At 49.1% G+C, this 15,103-nt stretch overlaps 1 protein-coding gene across 1 annotated transcript; it reads right to left on the reverse strand.

Annotated features, from left to right (window-relative positions):
- Positions 1-336: 336 nt before the first annotated feature.
- Positions 337-3,840, reverse strand: LOC125544744 (NADH-quinone oxidoreductase subunit B 1-like). Its single transcript, XM_048708491.1, has 2 exons — positions 3,344-3,840; positions 337-804 (listed from the first exon to the last, which is right to left on the reverse strand). Exons 1-2 carry the CDS (start codon positions 3,715-3,717, stop codon positions 570-572), a joined length of 609 nt encoding a protein of 202 aa, XP_048564448.1. The 5' UTR covers positions 3,718-3,840; the 3' UTR covers positions 337-569.
- Between the last annotated feature and the right edge of the window lie 11,263 nt (positions 3,841-15,103).

The following is a 15,103-nucleotide window of genomic DNA, read 5'->3' on the forward strand; positions in this document are numbered from 1 at the left end:
AAAAAAAAACAAGTACTCCGTCCGTTCCGAATTATTTGTCTTAGATTTATCCAGATATGGATGTATCTAGACTCATTTTAATGCTAGATACCTTCGTATCTAGACAAATCTAAGACAAGTAATTCGAAACGGAGGGAGTAGATCCCATTAATCGTACGATTGGTAAGTTTACAACCGCCTATGGTAAATAAATACTTGCAGCACAAGATTTAGAGTCCTTAAAAGTTTGTAGCAGATAAGATAACAATTGTGTGCAAATCATGATGACATAAACATGTACAGTAGCAATTTTTTTAATTTTGTTTTAAAATAGTTTGAATTGCTTACCACATATACTGTAGCAAATTTGCATCATACAAGAACGAAGTCATAAAGGTGTATTACAATATGTAGAGCAAAAGCAGTTACAGCAACACCAAGTACACGAGTCCATGCTCATCAGCACAGCCCGGGCATACATCCAACCAGGCACAAACAACAGCAAGTTTTGCACGTCCGAGCACAACGTCCTTATTTCAGTGTAGAATCAAAAACAAATATAACAAGCCAGAACAGTAACAAACGGCGCTTCACTTAGTCCACCAGTGAAGGAAATCCTTGCGCCTGTTGATCTTCTTCTGGAGCTGGAGAACACCGTATAGTAGGGCCTCAGCGGTTGGGGGGCATCCAGGGACGTAGATATCCACCGGAACAATGCGGTCGCATCCACGCACAACAGAGTAGGAGTAGTGGTAGTATCCACCACCGTTGGCACAGCTGCCCATCGATATGACCCATCGAGGCTCGGGCATCTGGTCATAAACCCTGCAGAGGAAGTTACAATAACATGAGCATTAGAAAAAGACAATGAGATTGTGACCTTAAAGCAAACCATCCTGAATATTGATTGCTACAGTCAGAAGACGTTCACCAATTCTTCTCAAGTACAGAAACGTCTCCAAAAGGAGAAGCATGGACCATACTAAGAAGCTAAGTATTCCCTCCGTTCCATAATTCTTGTCGTGGTTTTAGTTCAAATTATGGAACGGAGGGAAGATAAATCTAGCTTTGTTCCTAGGGGATGAAACCAACAGCACACTCATTTCCATGTAAACCGAGACCTATGTTTTTAAGGCGTCCAGGCGCTTTAAGGCGCTGGGGGGCGCCTCACCGCCTAGGCGCTCAAAGCGCGAGGTAAATATGGCAGCCATGAGTAGAGGGGGAGCTTGGCCGGAGAGGGGGAGGGCCAGCGGAGGAGGATCTTGGCCGGAGAGGGGAAGGGCCGGCGGAGGAGGAGCTTGGCCGGAGAGGGAGAGGCCGGCGGAGGAGGAGCGGATCTGGGCCGGCGGCGTGGGAGGAGAGAGCTCCTCTCTCTTTTCCCCTCGATTGGTGTCCCAGGTGTGTTTCCCTCTTCCTCCCGCCTCTGTTTACCCTCTCTCTCCCGCCCAATTTCTCTTCCATCCCCGCCAATTTCTCTTTCTCGCGCCGCCAGTTTCTGATTCACGCTCGACCTACCCACACATGTCCAGGGCGTCCAGAATCGGCCAAAGCGACGCCTTCTCCGCCTAGGCGACGCCCTGGACGCCTCAACAACCCTCGGACGCCTTAGACAGAAAACTAAGGCGAGGACGACGCCTTGACATTGCCCTCTTACGCCTAAGCGTCACCTAGGCGACGCCTTAAAAACATAGACCGAGACATTCACATGTCACAATCATATACTTCCTCCGATAATGTAAGCAGTTTTTGATCATCACTATGTAACAAATTACCAATATGAATAATATCAAATTGATATTACTAAATTGATCATGAAATATATAATCATTATATACAATTGCTTTTGTTTGACGGACAGGTCTGGCACAGTGGTGAAGTTGCCTCGTGTAAAGAGGTCCTGGGTTCAACACAGCCTCTCTGCATTGCACTGTGCAGGGGAAAGAGTTGCCTCGTGTAACCCTTCCCCAGACCTCACCTAGGGTGGGAGCTTCTAGCACTTGGTAAAATTGCTTTTGTTTGAAACAGCATGTTTTTCTGAGAAGTTATACTTTGACAACCGTGTCAATGTGCTAAACTACTTACAATGTGATAATTCTTAAGGTGACACAGAAGCACATCAATTGGTTACAAAAATGGTTAGATTTAAATTCCTTTATGTTCCAATCTCTTGGCTAAGCAAGTTCATGCATATATATAGTAGCCTGTGCATGTTTTCTTCCTTTTTGATACTAATTGTGTTGAAATACAGAAATATTTGGATATTAACAGCAGCACATTATCACAGGAAATAGGATATTGAAACTTAGCAAGCCTAAATAACCTATGTTCACACTCTACCTAACAAGTCAGCAAATGCTTCTTCACTTGTAAGATTGAGTAATCAATAGTCTAAGAGCCTAAGAACTAATCATGGGATTGGCCCAACCTAAACATAAAAACAACTTATGTTGTGAAATCTCTTCAGCCATACAGGGAGGATACTTCAATTAAATTATGGTGTTCGTCGCAGACTTCTGCTTTTAGCGATATGCAGACAACATGCTTGCAGTCATGATGTATTGATAGTGCTTAGCACTAGGGATGCTGAAATGTATAAGCATTTCTGTGTTCCATCCTCTGAAGTGGTCCATTTACACAAACCAAACATTCCAGCGATCAGAGTTGGTGTTGTTTCTGACAGGTCTCCAAATCAAATACACAGATTAGGAAAAAGGACTTAGGACGAGCTGTTGTTCATTCTGTGACATGTTTCCAAATCAAAATTTAAAATGGCGAACGTCAACTCCGTACACTATTAGAGCATAGAAATCACATTAGTAGTCTGTGCCTGCGGGAAGATCCCCACAAAGGTTTGAGCAAGAACTTCTTTCAGATTCAATTGAAATCTACTTAAATTATGGTGTTCATCACAGGCTCTAGTTTTAGCAATATGCAGTAGGCAGGCTTGTAGTCATGATGTATTGATGGTATTTAGCAATATGGATGCTGGAATGTAAGCATTTCTGTGTTTCATCCCCTGAAGTGGTCCCGTTATGCAAACCACGCATTCTAACGATCAGAGTTGGTGTTGTTTCTAGCAGGTCTTCAAATCAAATACATAGATGGGGAAAATGGAGTTAGTACGAGCTGGTGTTCATTTTGTGGCGGGTTTCGAAATCAAATTCGAAAATGGGGAACAAGAACTTTGTACACTAGAACGTGGATAACATTCACATTCGTGGTCTGTGCCGATGAGAAGATCCTCACAAACAGCGAATTCAATAAATATTTGAGCCAGAACTTCTATCCGATTCAATCCCTTCCGAGATCTAAGCGCATGCATGGGAAATCTGAGCGGCAACGGAGGAGGGAGTTTGGTACCGACTTGCGGAGGGCGGGCGCCATCTTGTTGGTGAGCGTGCCGGCGACAATCATGCAGTCGGACTGGCGCGGGGACGGGCGGAAGATGACGCCGAATCGGTCGAAGTCGTAGCGGGCCGCGCCGGCGTGCATCATCTCGACGGCGCAGCAGGCCAGCCCGAAGGTCATGGGCCAGATCGAGCCCCGGCGCGCCCAGTTCATGAGGTCGTCCACCTTGGAGACGACGAACTCGGCCGCCTTGGACCCCGCCGCCGGCGGAGGCACGCCCGCGTACGGCGCCGGTGGGGTGGGCGAGGCGCCCGCCGCGGCGGCGGCGGAGTAGGTCCGCGGCGACGCGGAGAGGAGGGCCAGCCGGGCCGTGCGCGGGAGCAGCGCCATGGTCGTTGCCTAGGGTTTCCTTCCTTGCCTCGTGGAGGGGGAGGTGGAAGCGTGGGCGATTGGGCGTTGCCTTCTCCGAGCTCTCTCTCGCAGTCGGACGCGGCTCGTGGTGTGCAGTGTGGGGTGCCCCGTGCCGGGTCGGGGTCCGTGCCGGGCGCACGCCTGGACTGGACTGGTGGAGTGTGGAACTGTGGATTGCCCAAGCCCAGCTCCGTTTGACGGTGGGCCGGACGCAGTTGGTACAACAACCAGGCCCAGCACTCGGTTCCGAAAGGATACATGAATGGGCCCAATCATCTAAAAAAACATGAATGGGCCCAAAGTTTTTTTTCGAGCAAAATGGGCTGAAAGTTAGAATTCGAGCTTTCGTGACAAAATGGTTCATTCGAGCATGGCCTTAGCTGCCTCGTCGTGGACTCGTGGTCGAGTGCTCCTCGCTGGCGCCTTATGCGCCCGCAGAGGAAACCAGCGCCCGTGCGCTTGGCTACGTGGGCCGGCCCAACAACAAGCCGACGAGCTCGCGTACGATGCGCGCTTCCCTGCCTTTCCTGCTCGACCGTCGTGGTTGACTGGTAGTGGTAGATTCGGTCAACCGTTGGTGATTGACTTTTGAGATTTTTTTTTGAAATTTCAGAAAAAGAATTCGAAAATAAAATTCTCACGGATTCTAAAAAGTTCACTGATTTTAGAAAAAAGTTCATCAAACTTATAAAAAAGTTCACCGATTTTCAAAAAAAGTTCATGACTTTGAAAAAAAGTTCAGTGATTTTGGGAAGAAGTTCACAATATTTTGAAAAAGTTCATCGAGTTTGAAAAAAGGTTCATCAATTTTAAAAAACCGCTACTTTGAAAAAAAAGTTCATCTACTTTGAAGAAAAAAGTTCACAAATTTTTAAAAAGTTCATGGATTTTGAAAATAGTTCATCTACTTTCAAGAAAAAATTCATAAATTTCTTTCGCAATTGTTTTTCACGAATTTGATAAAAGAAGAAAAAAAGAACCAAAGGCAAAACAACCCACAACGTAAACTCTCGAAGGTAGTTGGTCTGGTGATTCTGGCGTCCCACTTGTAGGAAGAGCGTCGCTGGTTCGAACCCTGGCTCGCACTCGCTTTTTGCAGTTTACAGAAACAGAAAAACAGAACAAAAGAAAGTGGAATGGGCCCACTATAAAATTAAGCATACAGGAGGGGTGTGCGTCCTGTACCAAATACACTATATTCGGCGCTTAAGGCGCCGAATAGGATTTGGCCTCGTGGTCACCGGCGACGATCCCTGTTAGCGCCCTGGCGGCTTGGCCCCACCTGCCAACAAGGACCGGGCTCGGCCCAGCCGCGCCCGACGCAGCAACCAGCGCTACTTCGGCCCAGAATGGCACAACCAGCCCAGCCCAACAGCTTCTACTACTCAAGGCACTGCTCCCAGCTTTCCCTTCATCCAGTGGATCACGAACCCCTGGTTCTTCCTTTACCGATCCATTCTTGTAATCAAACTTGTATCCCGACTATATTGCCACCGAGAGAAATACTAGATCGATCATTCCCCTTGCTTGTCCCTAACATATGGTATCAGTCGCCAGAAATCCACTCTTCCCTCCGCCCGATCTGGCTCATCTCATCGAGACAAGAGGGATTCGCCACAGCCGCCACATCGTCGAAGCCATGGATCCAGCAGCGAAGGCTTATCTCGACAAGCTCACGGCGACGATACAAGCCAATATCGTGGCTCTCACCGTGGTCACCTCCCGTCTCGATGATCTCGTCGCCTAGCGGCCGGATCTGGAGCGCCGCGTCTCCGATCTGGGCAACGCGGTCACCGCTCTGCAACAAGCGCGCCCAAACCCCACCACCGACACCAACGGGGGTGCGCCGCCGCTACGCTCTACGGCGCCACCGCCCGCGTTGCCCACCGACAAATTGGGCCTGGCGGGAGGCGATGAGGACACCCCTCAAGGATCTAAGGACCAAGGCGAATTCCATCTACAGCGGGGGGCGGTGTCGTTCCAGACGCCGCCGCCACTCCCGGCCAACGGTCAGATCGAGCTCTTATCTTCCCCTTTTGCACATGCTAGCCAGATGCTTGCGGGATTGGGACAAGCCCACCCTTCCATTTCGTTTTCTCAATTTTCGGGCGAGAACCCGAACATGTGGAAAACGATGTGTGAGCAATATGTTTCCATGTTGGCATTCACAAATCCTTCTGGGTTCCCATGGCCGCCCTCAACTTCTCAGGGGCCGCGGCCATTTGGTTACAATCTGTCCAAAAGAAGCTCAATAGCTTCGATTGGAAATCCTTCTCAGCTCTGCTAACTACGTGATTCGGTCGCGATCGCCATCAACTTCTCATTCGTCAGTTTTATACCATTAAGCAGACATCCACTGTAGCTGATTTTATCGAGCGCTTTGAATTGATCATTAATCATTTGAGCTCTTATTCAGACATGATTCACCCATTTTATTTTCTCACCCGTTTTGTGGAAGGATTGCGGGCGGACATCCGAGCGATGGTCATGGTTCAGCGGCCGCCCGATTTGGATATGTCATGTGATTTGGCGCTGCTCCAGGAGGAGGTGGCCGACAACGCTTGTGCGGAGGTGCAGCACCCCACTCCAACGCGCCCTCCCGACGCATCGCTGCAGCCCAACATACCACTACCACTACCACCTCCACCGGCGCGCGCAACACCAGCAGCTCCAGCCACGGATCGCCGCGGCACGGACGCCACACGAGCCGACTCCTCCAAGCTCAAGGCCCCGCGCGACTACCGACGAGCACGCGGGTTGTGCTTCAAGTGCGGCGAGCGCTGGGGTCCCGACCATGCCTGCCCCACTTCAGTCCAACTCCACGTCGTCGAAGAACTTCTGGAGCTCTTCGGCATCGACGCGACGACAGCGCCAACGCAAACAGAGGCCGCACCAGATGAAGTGGTCATGGCCATCTCCAAGCCAGCCCTGACGGGGGGCGTATCGAGCAAGGCGTTCCAGCTGCGCGCATGGATCCAAGGGCAAGAAGTGTTGATGCTTGTGGATTCCGGCAGCACCACTTCGTTCATCAACGAGTGGCTGGCGACAACCATCCAGGGGGTTCAGCCTCTCCCGCACGCGTACCAGGTGCATGTGGCCGACGGGGGCGCGCTCGCTTGCTCTGCAAGTGTGCCATAGTGCCAGTGGTGCACACAAGGCCACCAGTTCGCGACGGACATGAAGGTGCTGGCTCTCGGGACGTACGACGCGATCTTGGGCATGGACTGGCTCGAGGAGCACAGTCCCATGACTGTGGACTAGCGTGCGAAGCTCATCTAAATTCCGTCGCCCCACGTCACAATTCGCCTCCGTGGGCACGAGGCTACTTTTTCAACTTGCACGGTCATCAACGCCCTCCAACTACAACAACTGTGCAACACTGGCGCCATCACTCACATGGCGCTGATCTACGCGACCGACAGCGAGGACAGCAACAACACCACCAACTCACCAGAAATTCAGGCGGTGCTCGAGGAATTCGCTGATGTGTTCAAAGAACTAGAAGGGTTGCCACCCCGACGCGACTACAATCACAAGATCCCGCTCATTCTAGGAGCCCAACCTGTGAACATCCGGTCCTATCGGCACAAGCCAGAGCACAAGAAGGAGATTGATGCCCAAGTTGAAGAGCTTCTCCGAAAGGGCATTGTTCAAAAAAGCAGCAGTCCCTTCTGCTCCCCAGCTATCCTTGTCAAGAAGAAGGACGGGACGTGGAGGCTCTTCATCGACTACAGACACCTCAACGCCATCACTTACATCACCAAGTACCCCGTGCCTATCATCGAAGAGTTGTTGGACGAGCTGCACGGCGCAGCCTGGTTCTCTAAGCTGGATCTTCGCTCAGGCTATCACCAGATTCGCTTGGCAGAAGGCGAAGAATAAAAGACAGCGTTCCAGACGCACTCAGGCCACTATGAATTGTTGGCGGTGTCTTTCGGTTTAGCTGGCGGGCCGACCACATTCAACGGAGCCCTGACAACCACCCTCAAACCAGTCGACCGCAAGTGTGTGCTCCTCTTTTTCGACGACATCCTCGTGTTCAGTCAGACTCTACGCGACCACATCAGCCACCTGTGACAGGTTCTACAACTCTTGCGCCAAGATCAATGGCGCATGAAGATGTCCAAGTGTGAGTCCGGCCAGCACAGCCTATCGTACCTTGGGCATGTCATCAGCAACCGAGGAGTGTCCACGGAACCAGCCAAGATACAAGCTGTGTCCAACTGGACGACACAACCGACGTCAAAGTAGTACACAGCTTCTTGGGACTCGCCGGATACTACCGACGATTCGTCAGAAACTTTGGAATCATAGCTCACCCTTTGTTCAACCTGCTGAAGAAAGGGGTGCCATTTGTTTGGACACCAGCTACAGAAACATCATTCCAACTGCTTAAACAACACCTGAGCGAAGCTCTAGTTCTAGCGCTTCCCAACTTCTGAAGTACTGCTCACAATCAGTGTATGCCAACCAGCATGGCTTGAAGATATTGTCGCCAGCTACAACAATAACCCACAGGCGCAAAAACTCCTTGAGCAGCTGGCTGTTAGGGAGGACCCAAAAGGAAGATTCCAACACCAGAACGGACTGCTTCTCTTCCGTGGCCGAATCTGGCTGGGAGGAACCACAGCTATGCAACAACACATCATCGCGGCCTTCCACGACAGCCCGATGGGTGGCCACTCCGGCTTCCCGGTGACATATCGCCGCATTCGCAGGTTGTTTGCTTGGCCCAAGATGAAGGCACACATACAACAATATGTGTGGTGCTGCCAGGTCTGTCAACAGGCCAAACCAGACCATGCAGCTTCACCAGGACTGTTGGAGCCGTTACCAATTCCCAAGGAGTCATGGGATCTGATCACAATGGACTTTGTGAAGGGATTGCCGCAATTGGGACAATACAACTGCCTACTCGTGGTGGTCGACAAGAGAACTCGGTTTGCCCCCTTCCTACCTCTGGCTCATCCCTATATAGCAACTAAAGTGGCCATCCTCTACATGCAGCAACTGTATAAGCTCCATGGATTTCCGGGGGCAATTGTGTCGGACCGTGACCCTGTTTTCACCAGCCATTTTTGGCAAGAATTGTTCAAATATGCAGGCACAGAGTTGAGAATGAGCACGGCGAACCACCCGCAGACTGACACCCAAACCGAGAGGGTGAACCAGTGCATCGAACCTTACCTACGCTGCTTTGTACAGGCATGCCCGAAGCGGTGGAGTTTTTGGGTACCACTGACGTAATTCTGGTACAATTCATCACATCACTCGGCCATCGGGATGACACCCTTCAAGGCCATGTTTGGAAGGGAACCAAGACACTGGGGGATCACTGCATCTACATCATCTTTAGTTCCGGCGCTGCAAACCTGGCTCGAGGAACGGGCAGTTATGCAAGACCTCATTCAACAACAACTCCATCGCGTGCGTCAGATCATGCAAGACAAGGTGAACAAGAAGCGCTCCTTCCGACAGTTCCAAGTCAACGATCAAGTCTTCCTCAAGCTGCAACCATACATCCAAACCTCAATGGCTCCTCGTGCTAATCACAAGCTCAGCTACAAGTACTACGGTCCGTTCAAGATAATCGCCAAGATCAATTACGTCGCCTACAAGCTGCAACTTCCTCCCCAAGCAACGGTGCACCCTGTTGTGATATAGGGTGGAACCCTAAGTGGAGATCTTTCACGAATTGGAGGGGGGATCCCCAAGAACAAGATGAACACAAGAGGGAAAACAAGAGGAACACTCAAGAACAAGACCAATCACACATCCACTAGACAATCAAACACACAAGATCCACAAGGTACATGAACAATCAAAGGGAAATGAGATACATGGTAGAGTTCATCCCAAATCCTATGAAGGAGATGAGGGCTTGATGATCTAGATAGATCCTTCCCACAAGGGGGTCTTCATCCACTAGGGATCTTCTCCAATGGAGGCCTTGAACTCCAATGGAGTGTCTCTCTCTCAAGAGGAATCCCACAAGGGGAGATACATGAGCTAAGCTCTACCTTTTAGATCTATTCTTAGCTAAGTCTAAATGGAGGAGATGAAGGAGTATATATAGGTCCAAGGGATGAAGGGGTAAGCAGGGGCGAAATGGGGATTACATGGGCAAAGCCCGCAGCAACACACAAGGGGCCCCGTGCGCACGGGGTAAGTGGAGCCCGTGCGCACGGGGTATCCAGAGACCTGACGCAAGGGCCCGTGCGCACGGGGTCCGTGAGGCCCGTGGGCACGGTACACGCCCGTGCGCACGGGGGCTTCAGGACCGCCAGCCTGGGAGGCCCGTGGGCACGGGGTCGGAGGGGCCCGTGCGCACGGGGTTGCCTGGGAGCTTCTGCCTTCTTCTTGGCGCTTCCTTCTCCGCTTCCAAGCTTCCCTCTTGGATGGTGTAGATGTTCTCTTCTTCTTAGACTCCTCGATGAATGTGTAGATCCGCTCACACCTATGTATGCATACGAGAGAGGGGTCAAGTAGTATACCATCCTCGAGAGGTACAAGTGGACACGTGTAAAGGAGATGATTCACCTTTGTATGTATGAAGTAGATGTGGCACGTGTCACTTGCCTAATGGACTCTTGACATGGTGATGTCCATAGGATGCTCCGCATCATCCCCTCCCCCTTGGGAAATATCCGACCTCGGATCGAAATCCAAATCACCATGGGAAAGAGATGATGTTGCCGTGTAGTAGTGGACGATCACCAAGCATTCATCATCTTGTAGTTCCAAATGGGCACTCTCCGATGCCGTACCGTCTTGTAATTCCTTCAAAAGGAGCAAAGATAACAAGCACTTGGAAAAACAAATGTGGTTGGCGTAAGAGCAAAACCAAGCATTCAAGAGGTGATTCACCCAACAAGTGTTGTCATCAAGCATAGCATATGGTTTGACAAAGAAGTGTGGCATGGCATTTAAGCATATAAGGTGAGTACAATCAAGGACATCATGGAAACAAGTGTGCAAATGGGAGGTAAAGATGCTAATATGTGTGACAAGTGAACAAGCATCAACCTCAAGATCATAGCAAGAATGCGCAATGTGCTCAACAAAAGGTCTATGGTAGGCATAGGAATCATTCACAACACCAAGTAGAATGAGGTGTCTAAACACATGGGTCAAGCGCAAGACAATCCAAGCATAATGTGCATGGGGTGTAGTGAATATAGTGTGGCACTCAACACGATAGAAAGAGCAAGTATGAGTCATCGGTGATGCAACAAGGCAAGCAATCATAGGAAACAAGTCGTGCAAGCTAGTAGTGCAAAGATGCAACATACTAGAGGAGATCATGGCAATCATGTCATGTGAGCAAATAATAGGCATAGGCAATGCACACGACATATCGCAAGCACGAACACAAAGCAAGATCATAGTATAATCATAGGCATGGGGCACAAAGCAAATATGGCAATAACAAGTGGTATCTCCACCAAGCTTGCAAATACACATACAAGTATTAGAATCAATGATCATGTGTAATGCAAAGCATGGGTCACAAATGCATGGCAAAGGCATAGTAATGAACATATCATGCAAAGTGAACATGGCAAGATGGGCATAGAATAGGTAATGGATAATAACCCATAGCCAAGGGAGGGCCATGTAGAAGAAATGCGCGAAGTCTTTGCGCGAAGAGAGCAGTGGGAAAGACAATCCATGGGATCTCAAGTCATCGTTGCTCTCTAGAGCTCGTTTTGTCAACTCGTGGGATTGCGAGGTTGACAAGTATTCATGGGTACCTACACAAAAGAGACACAAACCAAAGAAATTGTGCGCGTGGTAAATGTACACATCATCCATCATGATGTGTATGTGCACGTGTGAGTTAGCACAAGATAAGCATCGTTCAAAGAAATTTGATGCATGGTATAAGAACATGTCATCCATCATGAAAGAATAGTTATGGTATATGACACGATGGGGATGCAAATTTAGCATACAAGTATATGGCACATCAATAGCATGTTTATTCATGGAAAGCATATTATGCACACAAGTATGAGGACCATGCAATGGATGGGATGGATCCAAATCTCCTAAAATGTATGAGGGAACTATGGGGGACTCCTCATGAGAAATATCGGAAACATCATATGGAGAAAATGGACAACATCCAAAACAATGCATATCCGAAACTAGGTGGTCATGGCATGGCATATGAGAGAAATGATGCAAAGGGAGCATACAATATCATCACAAGAAAAACAAATGCCAATAACCATGGGCTTGTCATCTATGCCGTAAGTGCAAATTGGGTTAATCTGAATGGCATATGCATAGTCACTATGAAGAGATTGCAAATATGACATATGATTGATCTCATGCATAGCATATGACAAGTCAAGCGGATTGGCAACCATGATGTGACCGAGAGAATTAGCACAAGAAATCCTATGTAACATGGCATCACAACTAATAGACTCCACATGGCAATTATCATACTCATCATAAATGGGTAAATCATCGCATGGGGAAGTCACACTAGCATGAAGCATGGAAATAGGTTGATCAACATCATGCAAGCAATCAATGATAAGATAGTCCACCAGTGGGACAAGAGCATCACCTTCACCTATGTTACCTTTGTCATTCCACTCAAGTGGTGTTGGTGAGGTGGTAAAGACCAAATGGTGGTCATCATCATCAACTTGATGGAACCATGTGGGGGGTGCATCATGTTCCACCATGGCCATCATCTTGTCCAAGGGTAGGACGTAGTCGTCGTGAATCGGCGCGTCATCATATAAGGGACCTAGCACCAAATGAGAAGACACAATAGAGGTAGAGGTCAAGTCGTTAGTGTTGAAAGTGGCCTTGCATGACCTATCAACTATCTCACCCTCTCTATGTGGTGGTTCACTCATTCCCTCAAAATAGGTGCACTCAAACTCACATATGGTGGAGTCACTCATGTCACTCAAGAGGTGGGGGTTGTGGCTCTCCTCACATGGGAATAGTGGAAACACCTCATATATGGGGCTAGTGGTGAAATCACTCCCACTCTCAATATGGTGGCTAAAGTCACTCAAGTCATCACATGTCGCAGTGGTCGAAGGGAAAACCCCATGCTCAATCATCTCATTGTCGTCGCCGTGGATGAAGGCCGAAGATGGCACATCATCACTCTTGCCTCCTAAGATGGAAGCATCATCCTTGCTCGCCACCCTGTCGCTCGCCTCCAAAACTTGGTCCTTGAGGGTCTCCGTAGTCGTACTCGTCATCGCACCGTCTTGAAAAAGAGTCATGGAGGACTCGACATCATCAATGCCACAAAGAGGGATGGCGGTGAAGTCGGACTTGGGAGCGTCGTCTTGGAGCTCGTCGGGCTTGGACATCTTGGTGGTACTAGCCTCATGCTCATTCTCATGGAGCTTGGTCGTCGCGAAGTGTGCTTGGGGTGGAGAAGCCTTAGCCTTCATGAGTTCTTGTTCCGCCTTGAGAGCACCAATGTAGTTGTCGTCGAGGGACTTGTAGTTCTCGAGGAAGATAGGCTTGGAGATGTCGTTGTTCAATCCCATCATGAAGTGGAACTTCATTGACATGTGGTCGTCCACGCCGGCACGTCGCAAGGCATGCTTCATCTCCTTGAAGTACTCGTCGATGGACTTGGATCCTTGGATGGTGTTCTCCAATTGGCGTAGAAGTTGTTCGGTGTAGGTTGGAGGCACAAACTCTCGCCGCAAAACTCTCTTCGTCTTGGGCCAACTCATGCCGTAGTTCTCCAAAGGTGTGTGAAGCCACCATGTGGACGCGTAGTCGTGGAAGTTTCTTGAGGCGCACTTCACTTGATCTTCGGGAGGGACTTGATGTAGCTTGAGGTAGTCGTCCATCAAATGCTCCCACTCGAGATACTCCTCGGGTTCTTGAGTCCCATAGAAAGGAATCTTATGGTTGGTGTCGAGGTCGTAGTAGCTCGTGGAAGTCGCGGACTTGAGCTTGGGGAGCTTCTCTTGAGGTGCTTGTGGGCGAAGATGCCGTATATCCGTAGGCGAAGATGCCTTGAAGTCACTTGGCGAAGATGCCAAAGGTGTTGAAGAAGCCGTAGCTGTGTAGTCGATGTTGCTGTACTGTATGGCCCGTGCGCACGGGGGTGCTGGAGGCCGTGTGCACGGGGGTCGAGGGCCCGTGTGCACGGGGGTCGAGGGCCCGTGTGCACGGGGGTGACAGAGAAGCCAACTCTCGTCCAGTAGGTCGCTCTTCATGGTCTTGTCGATGTCGATGCTTGTGTGTACTTGCCGGAGATGGTAGCACGAAAGTCTTTGCACTTGAGCGTCTTCTCGAAGATGAGGAAGACCGTTTGCCGTTCTTGATGAGGACCTTGAGCTCCTCCATGTGCTTGTCCATCTTGGCGTCGATGACGTTCTTCAGAGCATCAAACTCGTTGTCGTGGTTGTAGACCGGAGGTGAAATGCCTTGCCTATCCATCACAAACTCGAGCAAAGGTGAGTAGGAAATGAGATAAACAATACCAAGCTACCTTTTCCCAAAGTTGAGGATGTATCTCGTATCACTCAATGTGAGATGAAAGAATAGTGGAATTGGTACCGGACTTGTTCACTCACACCTATCAAGTAAAGCTTATGGTGGAGCTCGGTGAGGATAGTGGCACAAAAATTTGATGCAAAGTGTTAGCAAGAGTCAATAATGTTGGAAAAGATTCACAAATTCACAAGTGAAACAAGTAAACTAATAGCAATATGTGGTACATGGAAACACACACACGGATAGATAAAATGGGGTCGTGCAACCAAGGATGAGCTCAAAATGTGGAATCCACGGAAAACACTCGTGTTGCACAACTCAGGAGAGACGCTAGCACGATTGCTCAATAGGCGGATACGACACTTGTGCACAACCTATAAGATGCAAAATGTATGAGCTTTCTATCCCAAGTATGATATGTGTGTGATGTTCCCGTTGTTCTTCTCAAGGTGATCCAAGATGATCGGATATGACAATCTTATGCGCAATGTGGTATGATGCTATGGCACTTGCTTACAAGCTCTTTGCTCTCTTTTCTTTTGCTTAAAAGCTTATTCTCTTTTTTTATGGCCACTATGCGAAATGCACAAACCAAGATAGCAATTGTGTATATGTGGGAACAATCTTGTGACACAAGAGATGATATGATGATACCAATATGGTATGGTATGTATGCAATGGAAGGCGTAGATCACTAATGTGCACAAGTAACGTTGCCGGCAATACTCAAATGGCTAGTCTCGATAGGCAAGTGACGCAAAAGGGGCTAGGGGTTATCAATGCAATTGCAAGGGGAATGTACAATGGTGTCGTCGAGGTTACCATCCTTGAAGATGGTGAGTGGCGGTGTTCTTGATATAGATACCAA

The sequence above is a fragment of the Triticum urartu genome, chromosome 3, assembly GCF_003073215.2.
Source record: "Triticum urartu cultivar G1812 chromosome 3, Tu2.1, whole genome shotgun sequence".
Classification (NCBI taxonomy): Eukaryota; Viridiplantae; Streptophyta; class Magnoliopsida; order Poales; family Poaceae; genus Triticum; species Triticum urartu.

Bases quoted from the DNA above. Each gene is read 5' to 3' on its own strand.
- LOC125544744 (XM_048708491.1), bottom strand. From the start codon at position 3,717: ATGGCGCTGCTCCCGCGCACGGCCCGGCTGGCCCTCCTCTCCGCGTCG. The intron at 805-3,343 runs GTCGGTACCAAA...CTTCCTCTGCAG, and splicing joins ATGGCGCCCGCCCTCCGCAA to GGTTTATGACCAGATGCCCG.